The sequence below is a fragment of the Hippocampus bargibanti genome, linkage group LG01 (genome assembly GCF_051943395.1).
Source record: "Hippocampus bargibanti isolate YZ-2025 linkage group LG01, ASM5194339v1, whole genome shotgun sequence".
In the NCBI taxonomy this organism is placed as follows: Eukaryota; Metazoa; Chordata; class Actinopteri; order Syngnathiformes; family Syngnathidae; genus Hippocampus; species Hippocampus bargibanti.
In genome coordinates this window covers 28260196-28279330 of record NC_142734.1, presented here as the reverse complement: position 1 = coordinate 28279330, position 19135 = coordinate 28260196, and the positions used below count along the sequence as shown (strand labels likewise).

The 19135-nt window shown below is 40.8% G+C and overlaps 2 protein-coding genes and 1 pseudogene across 2 annotated transcripts in view; 2 read left to right on the top strand and 1 right to left on the bottom strand.

Annotated features, from left to right (window-relative positions):
• Positions 1–115: 115 nt before the first annotated feature.
• Positions 116–9278, top strand: LOC148903744 (gap junction alpha-3 protein-like). The gene is made up of 5 exons (XM_089008031.1): positions 116–397; positions 2919–2980; positions 4152–4245; positions 4348–4898; positions 8441–9278. Exons 3-5 carry the CDS (start codon positions 4177–4179, stop codon positions 9216–9218), a joined length of 1398 nt encoding a protein of 465 aa, XP_088864157.1. The 5' UTR covers positions 116–397; positions 2919–2980; positions 4152–4176; the 3' UTR covers positions 9219–9278.
• LOC148903745 (uncharacterized) lies at positions 6849–7722 on the top strand (annotated as a pseudogene).
• Positions 9279–13370: 4092 nt separating the features above from the next.
• hpxb (hemopexin b) overlaps positions 13371–19135 on the bottom strand; it is a 6993-nt gene continuing 1228 nt past the window's right edge. Inside the window, exons 3-10 of the mRNA XM_089008019.1 lie at positions 16340–16423; positions 15661–15818; positions 15424–15577; positions 15108–15323; positions 14935–15027; positions 14737–14867; positions 13754–13901; positions 13371–13682 (exon numbers count right to left, since the gene is read on the bottom strand). Coding sequence (XP_088864145.1) covers positions 13456–13682; positions 13754–13901; positions 14737–14867; positions 14935–15027; positions 15108–15323; positions 15424–15577; positions 15661–15818; positions 16340–16423 — 1211 coding nt within the window. The 3' untranslated portion in view covers positions 13371–13455. The remainder of the gene's footprint in view (positions 13683–13753; positions 13902–14736; positions 14868–14934; positions 15028–15107; positions 15324–15423; positions 15578–15660; positions 15819–16339; positions 16424–19135) is intronic.

The following is a 19135-nucleotide window of genomic DNA, read 5'->3' as shown; positions in this document are numbered from 1 at the left end:
ATACCAAACCTCCCCACCACCTCTAAGCCCCCACGACCCTGCGCACCCCCTACACGGGGGCACACTATGTGACAGAGGCGGATGGCCTTGGCCACGCAGGACGCAGCCGCTGCGCTTGGCCTTGGTGGGACTCGTCGTTCCACTCGCGCCTTCTTCACGTCGGACTAGCCTCATTTCTTCTTTTGTTTCACTTAAACTCTCCCTCGGTCTCTCAGGCAGTCTTCCTTTTCCTCTTCATTTCTTTGTACCCCCCTCCCTCCACCCATCTCCCCACCCTGCCATCCCCACTGCTCATCACCCCAACTCCACCAGTAGTCACCTCCTCCTCACCTGTGGGAAAAGAAGGATTGTAGAAGACTCGCTTGGGCAGATGTGCTCGGAGGAGAGTGGGAACGAGGTGGGTGCAAAGTGATACTCTTGTTGAATGTGGAGGGAGGGTGTCACCCGGCATCTCCCATGTTAACTCACTCTGCTCGGCTCTGGTGATTTGGGTTACTTTGCACAATGTTAATCTTTTAGTTGAATAATTGTGTGAAATTTGTAAAACAGAAAAAAATGTCAATGATTCTCGTCACAATGAGACACTTTACAACTTTGCCACCCCTGTTTTTTTTGGATTGCAAGGATTGGTTGCTCAACTCAAAATAATCAATGCCAAAACAAACATAAATTAGAACAGTGTTTCTTCTACTAATAATTGTTATCAATTGTATTTTTCTGTCTCCATTTTTTTCATGCTACACAATATTCACAATGCATATTTCCCTGCAATTTTTAATGTAAACGATAATATAGATTAGCAGTGTCACAAAATTTATTTGGGGGGTTTGAAATAGGATTACGCTTTATTTTCTTTTCTTTTTCATAAAACGAACATATATAGAATTGATTCTCATGCAATCATTTCACTTTTAAAAGGATGTGCTTTGCAACCAGGGGGCTCATTCATGGCCAAAGATGACAACAAGGAGCTTGTTGCATCATCCCCTCATGAACTGAACTGTCCAAATCATTGCACTTTAAAATCAAACGTGATGAGCTGTGCTATGAATCACCTGTTTTTGATGCACAGTGTATGTGTGTGTGTGTTTATTTGTGTTTAAAATGTATTTGTTGAGCCATTTTGCACATGTTTATATCTTTCCATGAACTTGCACCCGACATGATGACACGTGCGGTGGCTCCATGTGAGTCAAAGTTGACCCCAGTATTGAAACTACACAGTCAGCTACTTATCGCTAAACGTTTGTGCATATGTGTGTGTGTGTGTGTGTGTGTGTGTGTGTGTGTGTGTGTGTGTGTGTGTGTGTGTGTGTGTTCACGATTGTTTTGGGGGAGGAGAAACAGCAAACAGTCGGCCAAGAGTTAACCATTTGACTGTTTGAGCACAAAGACCTCTGCGCCATCAATAGTGCACGGCACCTCTGGGACAATGTCCATCTGGCAGCTTCTCTATTATGCGTCCGGGCGGCTGGCATTTCATCACGTGAACAGATCATGTGCATGTCCACATGCAAATTAGTCAAAGCGGCTGCTGGCAACTACTAGTTTATTTATTTATTTATTTATTTATTTATTTATTTATTTATTTATTTGTTTATGTGCATATCTACCTATATCATTCATTCATTCATTCATTCATTCATCTATTTATTTATTTATCTATTTATTTATTTATTTATTTGTTTATCTATTTGTTTATTTACTTGTTAGTTCTGTTTACTTGTTAGTTTACTATGTATGTATGTATGTATGTATGTATGTATGTATGTATGTATGTATGTATGTATTTATGTATGTACGTATGTATGTATGTATGTATGTATGTATGTATGTATGTATGTATGTATGTATGTATGTATGTATGTATGTATGTATGTATGTATGTATGTATGTATGTATGTATGTACATATATATTTACGGATGTATGTATTTATGTATGTACGTATGTATGTATGTATGTATGTATGTGTGTGCGTGTGTGTGTAGGTGTGTGTCTGCGTGTGTGCGCGTGTGCGCGTGTGCACATGTACGTATGTATGTATGTATGTATGTATGTATGTATGTATGTATGTATGTATGTATGTATGTATGTATGTATGTATTTATTTATTTATTCATTTGTTTTTTTGTTTATTTGTTTGTTGATTTATCTATTTTAATGTAGAAGCTTTGAAAGTATCAGCCTCCTGTCTGTACTTATAGTGTGCATTGATATCATTTGATGTGTATTTTTTGCGATCTCGTCTTGCATTTAAGTTTTGTTTGGTTTTGCCACATTCTGTGTGTTTTACCACATCTGTCAAAAAAATCTTTATTTTATATATTTATTTATATATATTATATGTTATACAGATTATATCTTCTTTTCCCTTTGACCTTTCCCTTCAGGGGTCGTCACAGCGAGTCAACAAGGAAATCGTCTTGCTGACGAACGAGCAGCAAAAAAAATATTGTATTAAAACAAAAATAAATATGGTCAACCCATGACAATTTGGGGAATTAGACAAAGTAGAGTAGGCTACTGTAAGTGCGTGTGTGTGTGTTGGTGAATATCAGTTGATCCCAGGCAAACATTTGCCTTCCTCAGCATTCCTGGGATGTGATGAGTCCAGCATTCAACGGGGACAACCTGTTATCCACTCATTCACTTCCCACAGATGGCCGGCCATTGTCCAGCGGCCAGCCAGGCCTGCGGGTTGCGCGCACGCACACACACCCACGGCCACATAAACGCACAAATTCCTGCTACCGTTGAAATGAAAATGTCTGGTGTGAAAAGTTGATTTCAAAGTTGTGCATAATTAGCATACCACGTAACGATCCACTTTGCATCACTCGCCCAGTCTTGTGTTTTTAATACAAGGGGTTGTGTTTGTCAGAAAATCAACTGATCGTATGCTTTTTTCCTTTTTAGATCTCCTTTCTATGCTACGTCCTGGTCAATGGATTTATCACAGGCAACACAAGGATATTTTAGTAAGTTTTGCTGGTTTGATGGCTTGTCGGACACAAGTTTGTGTCAATGCAAATCATTGACACAAATGTGTGTGTGAAATATGGAAATGCAACGCTCAGGTTAGATTTATGTATGTATGTATGTATGTATGTATGTATGTATGTATGTATGTATGTATGTATGTATGTATGTATGTATGTATGTATGTATGTATGTATGTCTGTCTGTATGTATGTATGTATGTATGTATGTATGTATGTATGTATGTATGTATGTATGTATGTATGTATGTATGTATGTGTATATGTATGTGTGTATGTATGTATGTCTGTATGTATCGTTGTACTAGTTGTACTAAATTCATCCTGTCTACTTGATAACTAATGTTAAGCAGATTCCTTACTTACAGACAGTGTATTGTAGGTGTTCAAATACCTGACATGTTTCGGCGACTACTTCCGCCTTCGTCAGAGTGTCACGGATGTTGCTGTGACGCGCCATTTTCAGCTGGTGTTGCTATGAGGGCGTGACCTACCTGTCAGAACTGACAGGCAAGCCACGCCCCCCGCTGTCCACATATGTCTGTATGTATGTATGTATGTATGTATGTATGTATGTATGTATGTATGTATGTGTGTATGTATGTATGTCTGTCTGTCTGTATGTATGTATGTATGTATGTATGTATGTATGTATGTATGTATGTATGTATGTATGTATGTATGTTTGTGTGTATGTATGTGTGTATGTATGTATGTTTGTGTGTATGTATGTGTGTATGTATGTATGTCTGTATGTATGTATGTATGTATGTATGTATGTATGTATGTATGTATGTATGTATGTATGTATGTATGTATGTATGTATGTATGTATGTATGTAATTATGTATGTATGTATGTATGTATGTATGTATGTATTTATTTATTTCGTTAGTTAGTTAGTTGGTTAGTTAGTTAGTTAGTTAGTTAGTTAGTTAGTTAGTTAGTTAGTTAGTTAGTTAGTTAGTTAGTTAGTCTTAGTCGAGACATTTTAGGGATTTTGTTGGTAGTTTTTCCCACTTTGGACTTGTTTGAAAGTCAATTCAATTGGCTCCCCCCCTTGTTTAATCGATAACTTGCTCAAGAGCAATATTAGCCTCTACGCGGTTTGCTAATAAATGACCTTCACGACAGACTAATTTATTTGCAGGTTAAAGAAAAAAAGCACGTGAAGCATGGGTGACTGGAGCTTTCTGGGGCGACTGCTGGAGAACGCTCAGGAACACTCCACAGTGATAGGAAAGGTAACATCTTTTTAAAAAAAAATTAGGACACAATCCAAGATGTCCGACTTCTTGGCTTCTTCCGTGTTCCGCAAATCCACGTGGTCCTTCCCACCCCAAAAGGTTTGGCTGACCGTCCTCTTCATCTTCCGTATTTTGGTGCTGGGCGCGGCGGCGGAAGAAGTGTGGGGCGACGAGCAATCTGACTTCACTTGCAACACGCAGCAGCCCGGTTGCGAGAACGTTTGCTATGACGAGGCCTTTCCCATCTCCCACATGCGTTTCTGGGTGCTGCAGATCATCTTTGTGTCCACGCCCACCCTCATCTACCTTGGACATGTGCTGCACATCGTGCGCATGGAGGAGAAGAGGAGGGAGAGGGAAGACGAGAACAGGAAGATGGGTCGCCACCTGGAGGACCACGATCCGCTCTACCGTAACGGGAACGGAGGGGGCGGGTGGAAGAAGGCGAAGCCGCCCATCCGCGACGAGCACGGCAAAATCCGAATCCGCGGGGCCTTATTGAGAACCTACATCTTCAACATCATTTTCAAGACCCTGTTTGAGGTGGGCTTCATCCTGGGACAGTACTTCCTCTACGGCTTCCACTTGCGGCCGCTCTACAAATGTCGTCGCTGGCCGTGTCCCAACACGGTGGATTGCTTTATATCCAGGTCAGTTTTTTTTTCTTTATTACTACATACCGTCAGGACCTTTACTTGTCTGCAATTTGGGCAGTGCAAAGTATCCTAAACCATCACGGCATCAAGAATGCAAAAAAGTACAATCAAATGAAAACACAGCATTTTCGTTGAGTTATTGTCGTTGCGTTGTCCAAGATAGAAAGCCATTTTCAACTTTTTCGATAGTTTATAGAAGCAATCAGCGGTAGGTACCACATGCTCCTCTATGACGAATGCATTTTCAATGACAAGTCATGTAATTCTTCGACATTGTCCAATTCCAGTATTTGTGACAATTTTGCTTTCTGAAGCCCATACGTTTAAATAAATAAACAAACAAACAAATAAATAAAAATACGTAAATATAAAATAACTAATCACAATAAACAAATAAACAAACAAATAAACAAATAAATACAGTAATCAGAACAAAAGACGTAATCAGATTAGCTTCAGGGAGTAGTCTATTTCTCTCCCAATCTTAGAGCAGGGATCTATCAGAGCAGGGATACATATAGGGCCTGAGGCACCAGGGCAAATGGGGGAATCAGGGCCAGTCATAGGACATAATAAATCAGGACAAAAGATGTAATCAGATTAGCTTCAGGGAATAGTCCGCTGATCCCCCCAACTTTAGGGGAGGGACCTATCAAAGCAAAGGTCTAGCACCGCCACCTCTGGACATTAGGGATATATATCGGGCCATAGCTCCCAGCACAACTTTAGTTTGCTGACGAAGCTCTTCGGATGAGCAGCGAAACGTCCGACACCTTCAAAGAAGTACAGATGACAGCTGAAGAAACCTTTTCATTGAGCGCTAAATAAATAAATAAATAAATAAATAAATAAATAAATAAAAGGCACACGCACGCAACTGACATATATACAGTAGTCGCATGTCTCGGAAAATGCAGAGCTGACCATCTTGCATGAAATGATCAAGATGATGGGTGCGCTCTGTGAATCGAGTCAAACACCACAAACTTCCATTATGATTTTCGATCATGAGTTAGACTATGAATTTTGTCAGGTGAATACCGAGCATTAGTTGACAAGTCATTTAATAACACACTGGAAATCAGTGGCAGGCCTTGAGGCCTTCAGTTGTGCTACGTCTGAATCACTCCACAGCAGTGAGTGTGGTGTGATTTACTACACATCCACTAAAGGGTGCCATTGGCCAGGAAATAAGTTATGACTTGAAGAAACTTGAGAAATACTATCATTAAATTTTTACTGTGAACGTGTGGATTCATGATAACCTCAGAAAATTGTAATATTATTTGATATTTTTGCTAGCCTTGGACCTGTCCAACCTGAATGATGTCCATCTGTTCTTGAAAAGTCCATTTTGAAAATGGCTTTAACAGTATATCTGCAACCAAATCCATTTCTTCTCCTTCAGCCATTGTGGGTTGACAAAACCGCAATTAAATCAACACATTCGGTTTTCTTATGCAGTTTGGTACAAAAGAAACTTTTTTTACATCATCAAAACTTGGATGAGCGTGAGGTATTTGTCATTAGCATTCAGTATCTGTAAGTTTGGAGCTATTTCGGAGCAATTTCTCACTGCTTTGTACAGTTTGCGGCTCCCTGATGGCCGGTTGATAAAATTGGACTACTGCACTTCTAATTATGTATAATAATAATATAATATAATAATAATAATAATAATAATAATAATAATAATAATAATAATAATAATAATAATAATAATAATAATAATAATAATAATAATAATAATAACACCATTCTTAAAGCAAACACTGCATCTTTCGTACTTTTTTTTGGCATGAAGCCATACTGTTGCTCAAAAAGGTTCATATCTGCTCTTAATCTAGCTTCATCTACTCTTTCCCATAGTTTCCTTGCATTGTTCATCAACTTTATTCCTCTGTAGTACCACTACCACTTTGCACATCTCCCTTGTTCTTAAAAATGGGCACCAGTAAACTTCGTCTCCATTCATCAGCCATCTGCTCACCATCTAAGATCTTGTTGAACAACCCAGTCAGAAACAGCACTGCCATCTCTCCTAGACACTTCCATACCTTGATTGGTAAACCAGCAGGCCCAAATGCCTTTCCACCCTTCATCCTCTTCAGCTCCCTCCATACTAAATCCTTGCTAATGTTTGCTACGTCTTGATCCACAACAGTCCCATCTTCTACTCTTTGTTCCTTCTCATGTTCCTCATTCATCAATTCTTCAAAGTACTCTTTCCATCATGCCATCACAGTACTGGTACCTGTTAATACATTGCCATCTCTATCCTTAATCACCCTAACCTGCTGCAGGTCCTTGCCATCTTTGTATCTCTGTTTCACCATGAGCTGTATCTCCCTGTACTCTACTCTATTGTACTCTCTTCCGGCTTCTCAGTGTCCCATTTCCTCTTTGCTAACCTCTTTCTCTGTATACACTCCTGCACCTCCCCATTCCCTCACCAAGTCTCCTTATCTACTGTTCTTCCAGTCAATACACCAAGTACCACCTGTCTCTATGATTACGTTCGCGGTAGTTTACCAGTCATCTCAAAGGACATCTTGCCCACCCAGTGCTCGTCTTAACTCCTTCCTAAAAGTCATGCAACACTCTTCCTTTTTCAACTTCCACCATTTTGTCCTCAGTTCTGCCTATGGTTTCTTCATCTTCCTCACTACCAGCGTGATCCTGACTAATAAAGGCAAATCCAACCCAATCCAATCCAATCCTACACACCACCAACCTATGCTGTCTGGCTACACTCTCACCAACCACTACTTTGGAGTCACTGATTTCCTTCAGATGGCACAGTTGATACAAAATGTAGTCTGCCCATGTACTCCTGCCTCCACTCTTATAGGTCACCCTATATTCCTGTCTCAACCACCATCTGTTCTTCAGCATTCCTCATCTGGAGTCCAAACCTGCCCATCACCTCCTCATCATCTTTGTTTCCTGCGCCAACGTGTCCATTGAAGTCTACACCAATTACAACCCTCTGACTTCTCGGGATACTCTGTATGACTTCATCAAAGTCCAACCAAAATCTCTCCTTCTCCCCCAACACACATCCTACTTGTGGGGCATACCCACTAACAACATTTAACATCACACCATCAATTTCTAGCTTTAGACTCGTCATTCTATCTGATGCTCTTTTTACTTCTAAGACATTCCTAACAAACTCCTCTTTCAAGATAACGCCAACTCCATTTTTCTTTCTATCTACACCATGATAGAACAGCTTGAACCTTGACCCTAAGCTTATAGTCTTGCTCCCTTTCTACCTGGTCTCCTGGACCTAGACCGATCTGGTATGAGATTCAGAGGTTTGATTCGCATATGTGTTTGGGCAAAATGTTTACATCAGATGCTCTACCTGACACAACCCTCTGTATTTATCCGGGCTGAGGACCGGCACAATAAGACACTGGCTTGTGTCCCCATGTGGCTACATTCAAAACAACAAATCTCATGGTGGGTATTTGTGTCGATTGTTACCTTTTGCCTGAACGCTTGTTTTTTTTTTAAATGTGTCGCACTAGGCCGACAGAAAAAACGATATTCATCATTTTCATGCTGGCGGTGGCGTGCGTTTCTTTGGTCCTCAATCTGCTGGAGATCTACCACCTGGGCTGGAAAAAAGTCAAGCAGAGCGTCACCAACGAGTTTGCGGCTGACAATGAATCCCTGCTGCAAGGCGCGGCACGAAGCAGAGGCCCCAAGACTCTTCCCGAGGAGGTCAGTCCGCCGGCACTCGAGCGTTTGCCGACGTACGCCAGCGTGAGCGTGGTGGGAGGCAGCGCCGCTGAAGTGGGGGGCGACAGTCCCGCCGAGGTCATCTCCTTAAGTCCCGATCTGGCCAGTGGTTCCGTGACGGTGGACCGGGCCTTGTTCCACCCGGACGACCTCCTGTTGCACTCGCTGCCTGATTCCTTTTATGGCGGCGGAGAGATGACGGAAGAGAAGCAGAACTGGAGCAACACTGCGTTGGAAGAGGGCGATGGGAGAAACTCCTCCCTTTCATACCTCCCCCTCTCGCCTCGAATCTCCCCGTCGTCCTCGCCACATCCGGAGGAGACAATCGTCGCCGGCCCGCCGCCCGATTCGCCACGCTGCGCTTTTCCCACACTCCCTTGCCACGCTCGTCTTTACCTCCTCTCCCTGGAAGAGGCTTTGGCAAGCGAGGATAAAGTCACGGCGGCCGATGACTTCACTGTGGTCACCAAAGCCGAGATGCACCGCCCCCCCGACGCACAGAAAGCAAGACGGGTGAGTGAGAGTAGCGGTGCCAGGGCTCGGCCCGACGATTTGGCTGTGTAACTTTGGCAACGTGAACAAAAAAAAAATCATCCGGATGCGTGTCGACACGGTGCCCGTCGATCATCAGCAACAAACACTCCAATCAAAGTTGAATTGTGAAATCACCAATTCCCTCTTTTGTGGGTGGGGGTGGAGGGATTAGGATTGGTCAACCTATCCTGCATTATTCGCATGACAATTTTCATGACAAGAAACTATGTCCAAATGAAGCGACCACATTCGTGCTTTGCTGCCGTCGCGCCTGTGGGGGGTGGGGGGGCGAGGAACTGTGTTAAGGTGAATTGAAGTGTTTCATTCGGATAAAACTGTTGCCCCTCCGCGAGGAAACTACAAGGTATGTGGAAGTGAGTTGAGAGGGCTTTTGTTTGGACAAAAGTGGTGCTTTGCCGCCGTCGTGCGACGTGTGATTGGCAATGACAAACCAATCAATGATAGACTGATTCTTCATGGTTCCTGGTCAACAAAAAATGAGTACACAGAATCCTCATCGACATTGTTTTAACAAGGAGGTCTAATTGATGTTTTGCAACATTACAATATTTATACTAACTTCAACGTTCAACACATTGAATGTGTAAGATAGTGTTACGAAAACCCCGCAACAACAAAACAAACAACATGGAGATGCAGTACTGTAATGTTAGCTTTCAGCTAGCTGTGACGCCCAAAGGAGGTTAATGACCGATTCGTGTAACGTCCATATCACAGGTCTTGTGGGGGGGTGTTTAATGTGATTATTTATTTATTTGTTTATTTATTTTTCAATCCTAACTTGTTAATGCAGGGTTGTTACCTTCTCGTGCATCCTGATAGTAGTGATGGGAAAACAAAGCTTCATGAAGCACATGTGATATTTTTTTGACTCATCCACTCGGTGCTTTCCGTTTAAAAATAAAGGAAATGTCTTAAAAACCCACTGCATCTTTAAACCAAGAGTGCCATCTAGATGTGACAAAAACCATCACAAGTGCTTCATGAAGCTTTACTTGTCCATCACTACTAGCTAGCCCTTACTGGTTCGACTGGATGGTAATAACGCTAAAGATCTCCAGCAAATTGGCTTTCACAGTCCCTTAAGCTTTCTTTTGAGAACCTGTCGCAGCGATTTTGACCATCCATATGCCCAACGCACATGCCGGTCTGAGGCTTTTGGCTGATTCGGAATCTAAACAAACTGATGCTGTGCACGCATACTGATCATCGGGCCTGAAATGAGCCACCTCTTTTCCACCAAAGTATAAAATTTACTTTCCTTCATACAATCTTACTAAACGAAGACTTTAACAGAGAACTTATAGTCGGGATGTTGATGATGATGATGGATTCAAGACAGCATGTTTATATTTATTATTTGTGTCTTTGCTGAGAGAGACGCAAATGAGTGTTTGCACTTTTGTTTCTTTTTATTGATGACGATGGAGCTGGACCATGTGAGGGCATTGCATTTGTGGGTATATGTTCACGAATATTGTTATGATGTTGAAACAATTCAATTTTTGCTGTTACATCAGGGTCACTTATAAATATGTGTACAGTATAAATAAGATATTGAGGCAATTTCGGTCGCGGAATATCTAATGGAGAATTGTTTTTTTTTTAAACAAAGGTTTCTGGTTTCATTTGGAGATTTATCACCATTTCATTGTAATAGGACGTCGGTAACAAACAGAAACATCTCCAAAGGTCATACTGTAGGTCATACAAACAAATGTAGGTCTTTAAAAGCAAATGTTCACCATTGAGCGATGTAGCCGAGTATCTCAGAGGATCCAAACCCAAATTAGCTGGTTTGGTTGGAGGACTTGTTTGTACATCTATTTTCTGATGCTTGTGTTTGCAGTGTGTTACAGAACCGTTGACTTCCTCCTAGCTGTTCTGTATAGAACGAGTTTTCTAGACTAGTTGTAGATTATCATTGTGAGTTTTAGGTTTCAAGTGTGGGGGTTGAGGGATTTTCTATCTTTTGTTTGTTTGTTTGCTTGTTGATTTGTTTGTTTGTTTGTTTGTGTTTGCTAGACATCCCATGCATTTTTTTAACTGTCCCTCTCAAATTCCTGCCTGTGTCACCCTCAAGTTTCATTTGCGGCACCGTACGAGATCAATTATGTAGTTAGCTCATTAGCTAGTTAGTTAGCTAGATAGCTGGAGCAACATAGCGTTGGAGTTTGTTAGCTAGAAAGCTAGTAAGGTCATTAGTTAGCTAGCTATCAGGAGCAACATGGTGTTGGGGGAGTTAGTCAGCTAACTAGCTAGTAAGATAGTTAGTTAGCTAGCAAGCTACATGCCTCCACAAGAACCACAACTTTCTATACTTCCAGCACTTTGAAAAATACAATTCAACCCCCGTCAAACACCTCAAAAAAAAAAGAAGACATACTGTACTTGTCTCTAAACTGGGCTCATTTGACTACATGTTAGCGAGATGTTTTCTAACCTTTAATAAAGGATTGCACATTGACTTTGTAGCCCGCTATAAATAGGGTATGCTGATGCTAATACAAACACAGAAGAATTGTCTTGGAAGAATTTAGAAGTAGAATTTGCCATGATGGAGTAATTCATCTAAAGTGGCAGTTTTTATAATTTTATTTTATATACGTGTATGATCAAGAGACTTTCAGATGAAACAAATGTGCCTGAGAGACTTCTGCGGCAAAAACTGTTAGTAGGGGCAAACCCTGCTTTTAATCCACATTGTGTTTGTGTTTGTGTGTGTGTGTTTGTCTGAGTGAGAATGTCTTTCTATATAATTTTTTTGTCGAAAAGCATGTTGATGTCAACGTTCATTTACCTCAGATGTTTTTAAAATTAAAAAAAGTGTTACTCAATAAACCTATTTTGTACCGTTGGCCATTTTGCGTCATTTGTCGTGGGTTTTCCCTTTGCGTGGATCAAACGGTGCGTTTGTGCATATTTGTCTCTCTGTGTGTGAGTCCGAAGTCGTGCTGAGGGCAGCACTCCTTTTATTGTTGGTGAAAGTCACGGGGATTTTAATTGAACAAAAAGTGTAGAGGGAGTGAAAGGGACTTGAATGCTTGCTAATGCCAGCATGACCTCTGGACTCTTGTAGGCTGCGGTTATACTGATTGTTGACCTCATTCTTTAAATTTTACTAATGTGCATTTGTGGAAAGCAAGAGAATGTCACATACAAACCAGTGAGTGTTACATTCTTGGCCATCTATAATCTTTATGAAATTTGCAGGTAAATTTGACAGTTGGTTTTTTTTTATCTTGAATTTAGCCTTGCGTGTTATCCACATGCTCCTTACACATTCCATTTTTGAATCAGTTTATCCTCACCAAGGTCACGAGCGGCCTGGAGTTCTTGCCAGTTGTCTTGCGGCTGCTGGCGGGGGACATCCTGAACTGGTGCATGCTCAAAACCACACCTCATGACAATTTCGAGTGTTACATTAATCTGACGTGCACGTTTGCTAACCAGTTGACCAGCTCATTGCTTAATGCAATATATTTTTTTTGCAGTATTTATTTATTTATTCATTTATGTATTAAATTTGTATTTATTTATGTATTTATTTATTTATTTATGCCGATGTATAATAACAATAATACATTTCATTTATAAGTGCCTTTCAAAACTCTCAAGGACACTTTACAGTCACAGGATATTTTTTCTGTGCGTGAGCAGCGGAAGCCACACGTGCAAGCCTTCACACAACCCAGAAGTTTTGATGTTGTCTTTTTTTTTAATTTCAAATGTGTGTTTATAAAGCGAATGTAACAACATCTGAGTTCTGCTAACATTCTGAAGAAAAAAAAATCACGTCAGTTCACCTTTGTGAATTGGAAGGCAATGAAAGTCCTCAAAAAGTGGTGAATTTTGAAAGAAAAAGTCTATATTTTTCAGCTAGGAGTCCTGTTTTATAGGGTCAGAGAGTTTTTTTTTTGTTAAAATGCATTTAATAATAATAATAATAATAATAATAATAATAATAATAATAATAATAATAATAATAATAATAATAATACATTTTATTTATTAGCTCCTTTCAAATTTCTGAAGGACCCTTTATAATCACAAAACAGGAATTTAAGGGGTATTGAAATAACTGTGAAGAAGGTATTTTGAATCTCGTGGAATTTATCAACTCGCAATGACACTCTGACAAACAACAAACATGAACTCAAATCAACTTCACCATTTAGAAATGTTTATTTGATGACACCGAATCGCTCACATGTCCCAACGTGGGTAAAATGATTTTTACCTATACCTATTCCTGACATCCCATTAGAGCAGGGGTAATATTTTCAGGCACGGGGGCAATTCGAGCTGTAGACAGGGTAAAGGCACTGTCATAATGGAAGTATTTTGAGCCTTTGAATATCCGAACTCCATCCGAGCCGCATAAAGCAGCATCAATGCCAGACATGGGAAGGGGGAAGTCTCTGGTCACAGCTCTTGGTGTGGCCGAAAGATCAATGTCGTAAATATGACCACCTGAAAATAGTGAAGTCAAGTATGACTCATTTTCCGCCATAAGAAGATATGACATATCCCAACAGACTTACCTTTGATGATGTGAACTGTATCTTGACCATCGCACAAAAATGCAGCATCGACAGGCCCGTCGATGCCTAACTCTTCCTTGACGGATTTCGGGTAGCCTGCGATGAGGGTGTGATGCGCGTCCGATTTAAAGATGTACACTTGATCACCCTGCGCGTAAACAGTTTCAGTTAGTGTGTCTGTCGAACAACAACTTTTTTTTCATTTTCAACAGTGTGATTTTAAGACGGCATTGTTAGCAAAACGCAACCCATGTATAAAATATAAAAATGTAAAATATATATATATATATATACGGTTTCAGTCCCGCCAAAACAGTCGTTAAGTCATACGGTCGTAAGTCGAAATCCATTCAAAATGGCCGACGTGACGTTTACACGACAGGATGGTATACGATGTCAATGTGTTGTTTTTAAGCAACATTTTCTCTTGAATACTATTATATACCAAACTGTTTACAGTTCATTTATATATTTTATAACTTTTAGTGTCATTTTTATCATTTTATATTTCTTATTATTGATTTGTATTACTGTATAACTGTACCTGTAATGTATACAAAACTGTTTATTGTAAAGTTCATTTATAAATGTTATACTTAACCTGCTCTTCTTGCTAACGGCCAGAAGAGGAGAGAACACGCTCGGACTCAGGTGGACGCCGAAGGAAAAAAGCAGTGTACCATACAAGAGATGTTGCCGAGACGGTATCTGCACTGTATAACTACTGTATTGAGTGTAGTCACGCATTGCTGTGCAAGTGTGTGACATGCTGGCTGGCCAAAACTGTAGTACGCGTTGTCGGCTGCTTGCGCGTTGCGGTGCCAAGCGGTGAATAAAAAAAGGAAAAAAAAAAGAAAAAAAGCAAAAAGGGTCTGGCGGTTATGGTCGTAAGTACGGGTGGTCGTAACTCGCGCCGGTCGTAACTCAGATGTTACCTGTATATATACATGCAGTATATATATTTTTTTAATGGCAAGGTCTACCTTAATCATGTAGAGTTTGTCTGTGTAGGAAAAGACGGCATCCACCCCGTTGGTCATCTCCTTCCATGCACCCGTGATGGGAAACGCGTGCAGACCATCGCGATGGCTGTCCAGACGCATGTAGATGGGTCCTTTGCAAATAGATAAAACTTGAGCGTGGCTTTTAGGAGAAAGTTTGCCGGGTAAACGCGACCTTACCTGCAAAGAAATATTTTTTGCCATCGTCGTCTGTGGTGATGGCGTCTATTTTGACCTCGCTGCATTTAGGGGTTACGTAATCACCTCCGTGACCTACAAGCCCATATGTGGAATATTAATGAGTCTGAATGAATTCAGAAATATAAAAAAAAAAACGTTTTGGAGGAACTCACCAAAATTGGGACACTTCATGAAGTAATTGCGGGCATCCTTCGGGTAGCCGCCGGCGCTCACCTCTCCAGAAACTGGGTTGAATCTCGTAAAATTGTGACCGTGGAAGCAGTAGTAGTGCTCCAGCCAACGCAGAGCGGACGTGCATACTGGCAGGTTGGCCCACGTCTTTGTTTTCACCTGTTTGGTGTCAATGTCGTAAACATGCACGTCGTGTCCTGTCGGGTGGGCACACGGCAGTCGTTGTTTTGTTAGGCTGTGTGACGAATGGCATTAAAAATATATTTTTAGCCCCTGCATAACGGAAAGCCAGCCTACCCTTAAAGAAGAGCACAGAGTTGGTCGGGCACTCTTGTTTGGGGCACTCCACAGCTGAATCCAAGTGAGATGGGACTCCGGGGAAGTCTTCCTGTATCGATTTTGGATACCCGTCCTCTAGAGTTTGATTATAGTAGCTAAACACTTTATCATCCTTGGGGAGAGAAGACAAAAATAAACACCACAGCTTTCAACGGAGTCAACGTCACCCGGATGAAAACTTCCTTTGGCTCATACCAGGAAGAAATAGATGTGATCGTGGTCGTCATGGTTATCCGGGTCATGCATGCGAAAGGCGGCGTCCACATGCCCGATGTGATGGTCGTCATCAAGTTCCTTGAATAACTCATTAGAGAGCTGAGCTGGACCATGGAAGCCGTTCCACAGGTGGGCACCTATGAGGGAGGAAGGGGGGAAATGCATCTTGACTGTGTCCGTTCTCATCATCCAAGGGTGTCAAAGTCAGAAAGCCGAACAGAAAAGTACAAAGTATCAAAGAAAACCATGAATAAAAATCTGCCAAGATGAAACAAACGTGACAGGGTGCAGCAACCACATACAATGACCCGACACGGAATGGTCGTGCCGGGAGTCCTTATAACTGCCACAGATTGGAACGACCAACACGTGTGGAGCTGCAGGCGGGGCTGACAGCGCCACCCGTTATTCGGCAACCAGATCGTGACAATATTACATCTAGAGCGCACAACAAATGAATGAATAACTAGTTTTCAAATTTGAAGTAAAAAATAATGACTGTTATTGTGGTTTACATGGGACAGTTTGAAATTTTGGTTCGGATTTTCTTTTGCGGGCCGTATAAAATGATGTGGCGGGCCCAGATTTGGCCCCCGGGCCTTTACTTTGACACATGTGCGTTAATTTCATGTCACGTTGAATTTGAACTTGAGTTTACCTTTGAAGAAGATGGTGTTTCCTTTCTCATCCGGAGTGATGGCGTCAAACTCCAAACCGTCACATCTGTCCGGGAGGGTCGCATCTTGGACACCGCCATTTTGATTTTGTCGATGAAAAGAGATACAGAGAGAGAGAGGGAGAGAGAAATAGAGAGAGAAGGAGAGAGAGACCCCATGTCAAGTCATCAGACACACCAAAGTAGAAAGAGGGTAGGCTCCGCCCACTTAAGACTCTTCTTGCTCCAACACTGGACATTATTTGATGACGCCGAGAGCGTTTTTTTTTCCAGCTGTCCGTATCAAGAAACAACTGGCGTAATTGTTGACATGTAGAATACGATCGGTTTTAAATGGTCGAAAAAATCAAGCAGAATAATATGACAACGGAATTGTGAAATTTGATCACTTTGCTGCTGTGAAATGTAAATTTCTCCACTGCGAGATGAATAAAGGTAAATCCAATCTAATCCAATCGAAATGCAGAAAGGGGGAAGTGCTTTTTGAATATCTTTGTGAGGTTCGTGGGGTTCACTTTGGGGGTTTTATTGTGATCTGGGCGGAATTTGGTAAATGTTGGTAATTATTGAAATGCAGAGGATGATGTGAATGAGTGGAACTTTTATTTTGCAGTTGGTATGGTTTGTATCAGTCAATAAATGGCCAAGTGGGAGGGAAATAAATATGCCTGAATTTGCCAATTCTGTTGTGGAGACTGGCCAATATTTTGAATTAATTTTATTTTATTTATTTAATTAAAATTTTAAGTCAGAATGCTTTAAAAATTGGTGAGAAAATGTGATATAGAAAATGGCTGTAATGTGATGTAGAAAATGGCTGTAAATTTGAAAATGTTATTCGGAAAACCTCATCATGAAATTCGACTGAATTTTTTAACTCATTCACTGTCATTCCTGAATTTATTCGGGAATTGAAAAGAATTCAACAGTAGCCAAAATTGAACTGTATAGTGCCACTTAGCAGTTTTTTTTTACGACAATACTAGTGCAGCATGTTCTACCGGAAACAAATTCCTTGTGTGTTCTACATACTTGGCAATAAAGATGATTCTGATTCTGATTCTGATTCAGAATTACGTGCAGTGCCATTCCCGAATTTATTAGGGTTTTGTTTTTTTCTTGCGCAGGGTGCAGATTAAGCTCTGGTCAGACCTGTGGACATGTTTTTATCTCGTGTACGCCCCCCCTCCCCCAAAAAAACCATACATTGTTTATCTAAGTACATTTAAAATGGGTTTAATTGGATCGACTAAGGAAAGTTGAGTAAAATAGAGGGGGCAGCATTTGATTTTTGTACAGCCGCCCCCATTTCAAACTCAGATAACTCCATACCCATATAACCTAGGAATGAACTCTTTTTTCCTGATGAAAGAAGAGAGTCAAAGGTTTTTTATGCTGAATTGAATGTTTATGTAGTCCTAAAACTCCATATTCTGTGGGTCCTGCAATTTGATTAAAAACCCTGGCACTGGAGTGGACACATTTTTGCACATCATCTGGCAGTGAATGAGTTAATTTAGGATTTATTTTAGAATAAAAAAGGAATGTGAAAAGCAATTTCTAAATATGTGTGTGGGAGGAATGCGGAAGGAGAACATTTGTGGAAATGAATGGAATAATTTTTTTGGGTGCCGAATATTGCCCAAAGCGTAACGACCGTGAGCTCGAGGTCATGTTCTGGCTTGACTGTCGCCCGGTGAACTCAATGACCTCGAGGATTTGCTTTGAAGTTTTGTGTGGAACTTCACGGCCACCCAAACATTTGGTTCTCTTTTCAGTGTGAAAAGATTCATCCGTTTACTGTATCATGACTCAGAAAGAGAAATTGTCCAATACACAGGTCAATAGCAATTATTTCATCACATATGGCATTTTATGTTCCTAAACATTTGTATTTTTATGTTGATTAAAAAAAATCTTAAAGGACAACCGACGTCTCCGGACAAGTTGTGTCCATAATTTGTAAAATGGCTTCAAAGGACTTCTACTGGGCGTATTTTGCACCGCATATAGCTATATTTTACGTTTTAAGACTCGCGCTGAACATTCAGGAAGTCTTGTTTTTGAGTTGGTGACGAGTCCTCACGTGACGTCAGAAAAGGACCGCCTCCTGACGGTAAAAAAAGACGCATTGTAGCGTCTTTCCATCACGTCAATGTATTTTGCTGTACTGTTTTTTTGAAACCGTGTGTTACATCCAAAAGCCGCCAGCAGCAGGAGTCCAAGCACCATGGAACAAATTTATCAGCCTGTGGAAACGGGCTGATTCATTCCTCACAGCTCGGTGGCCATTTTCTGCCTCTTTTTGAGTGAGACATTTCCCCCCAATGTTGCCTCAAAATGGCACGGAATAAATTCTTTAATCGATTGCAAACATGTATGCTTTCCTCTTCAGAACTATTTAAATCATATTCATAACTGGATGTGTAACAAGAAAGCACATTATCCGAATCTGAAGCCATTGTTTTGGTTCACTAGCAATGCAAGACGTCTTGGCGCGACGTCACGAACTGGGGGCAGGACTTTCTGAAAATGCCCAACTCGCAGCTCAATTTTTTGCAGATTTTGGACACTTTAAGTCATTTTTATTGGTGTTTTGCATTTGATTAAAAATATCATACTGCGTGTTTTTGGTATTTTAGATGCTATAAAACGTTTTTCTGATGTCAATTAAAAAACAAAAAAGTGACGTCGGTTGCCCTTTAACTCTATGAATTGAGATGTTTTCATTTGTTTGTTATTCTACCATGTGGTTTTTTTTCTCGCTCTTTTTAGTTC

What these genes read in the sequence shown, in the direction of transcription:
- LOC148903744 (XM_089008031.1), top strand. Translation starts at nt 4,177, where the DNA reads ATGGGTGACTGGAGCTTTCTGGGGCGACTGCTGGAGAACGCTCAGGAA. An exon ending in ACTCCACAGTGATAGGAAAG is followed by an intron (nt 4,246 to 4,347) that starts GTAACATCTTTT and finishes CCACCCCAAAAG; the next exon opens with GTTTGGCTGACCGTCCTCTT. An exon ending in GTGGATTGCTTTATATCCAG is followed by an intron (nt 4,899 to 8,440) that starts GTCAGTTTTTTT and finishes GTGTCGCACTAG; the next exon opens with GCCGACAGAAAAAACGATAT.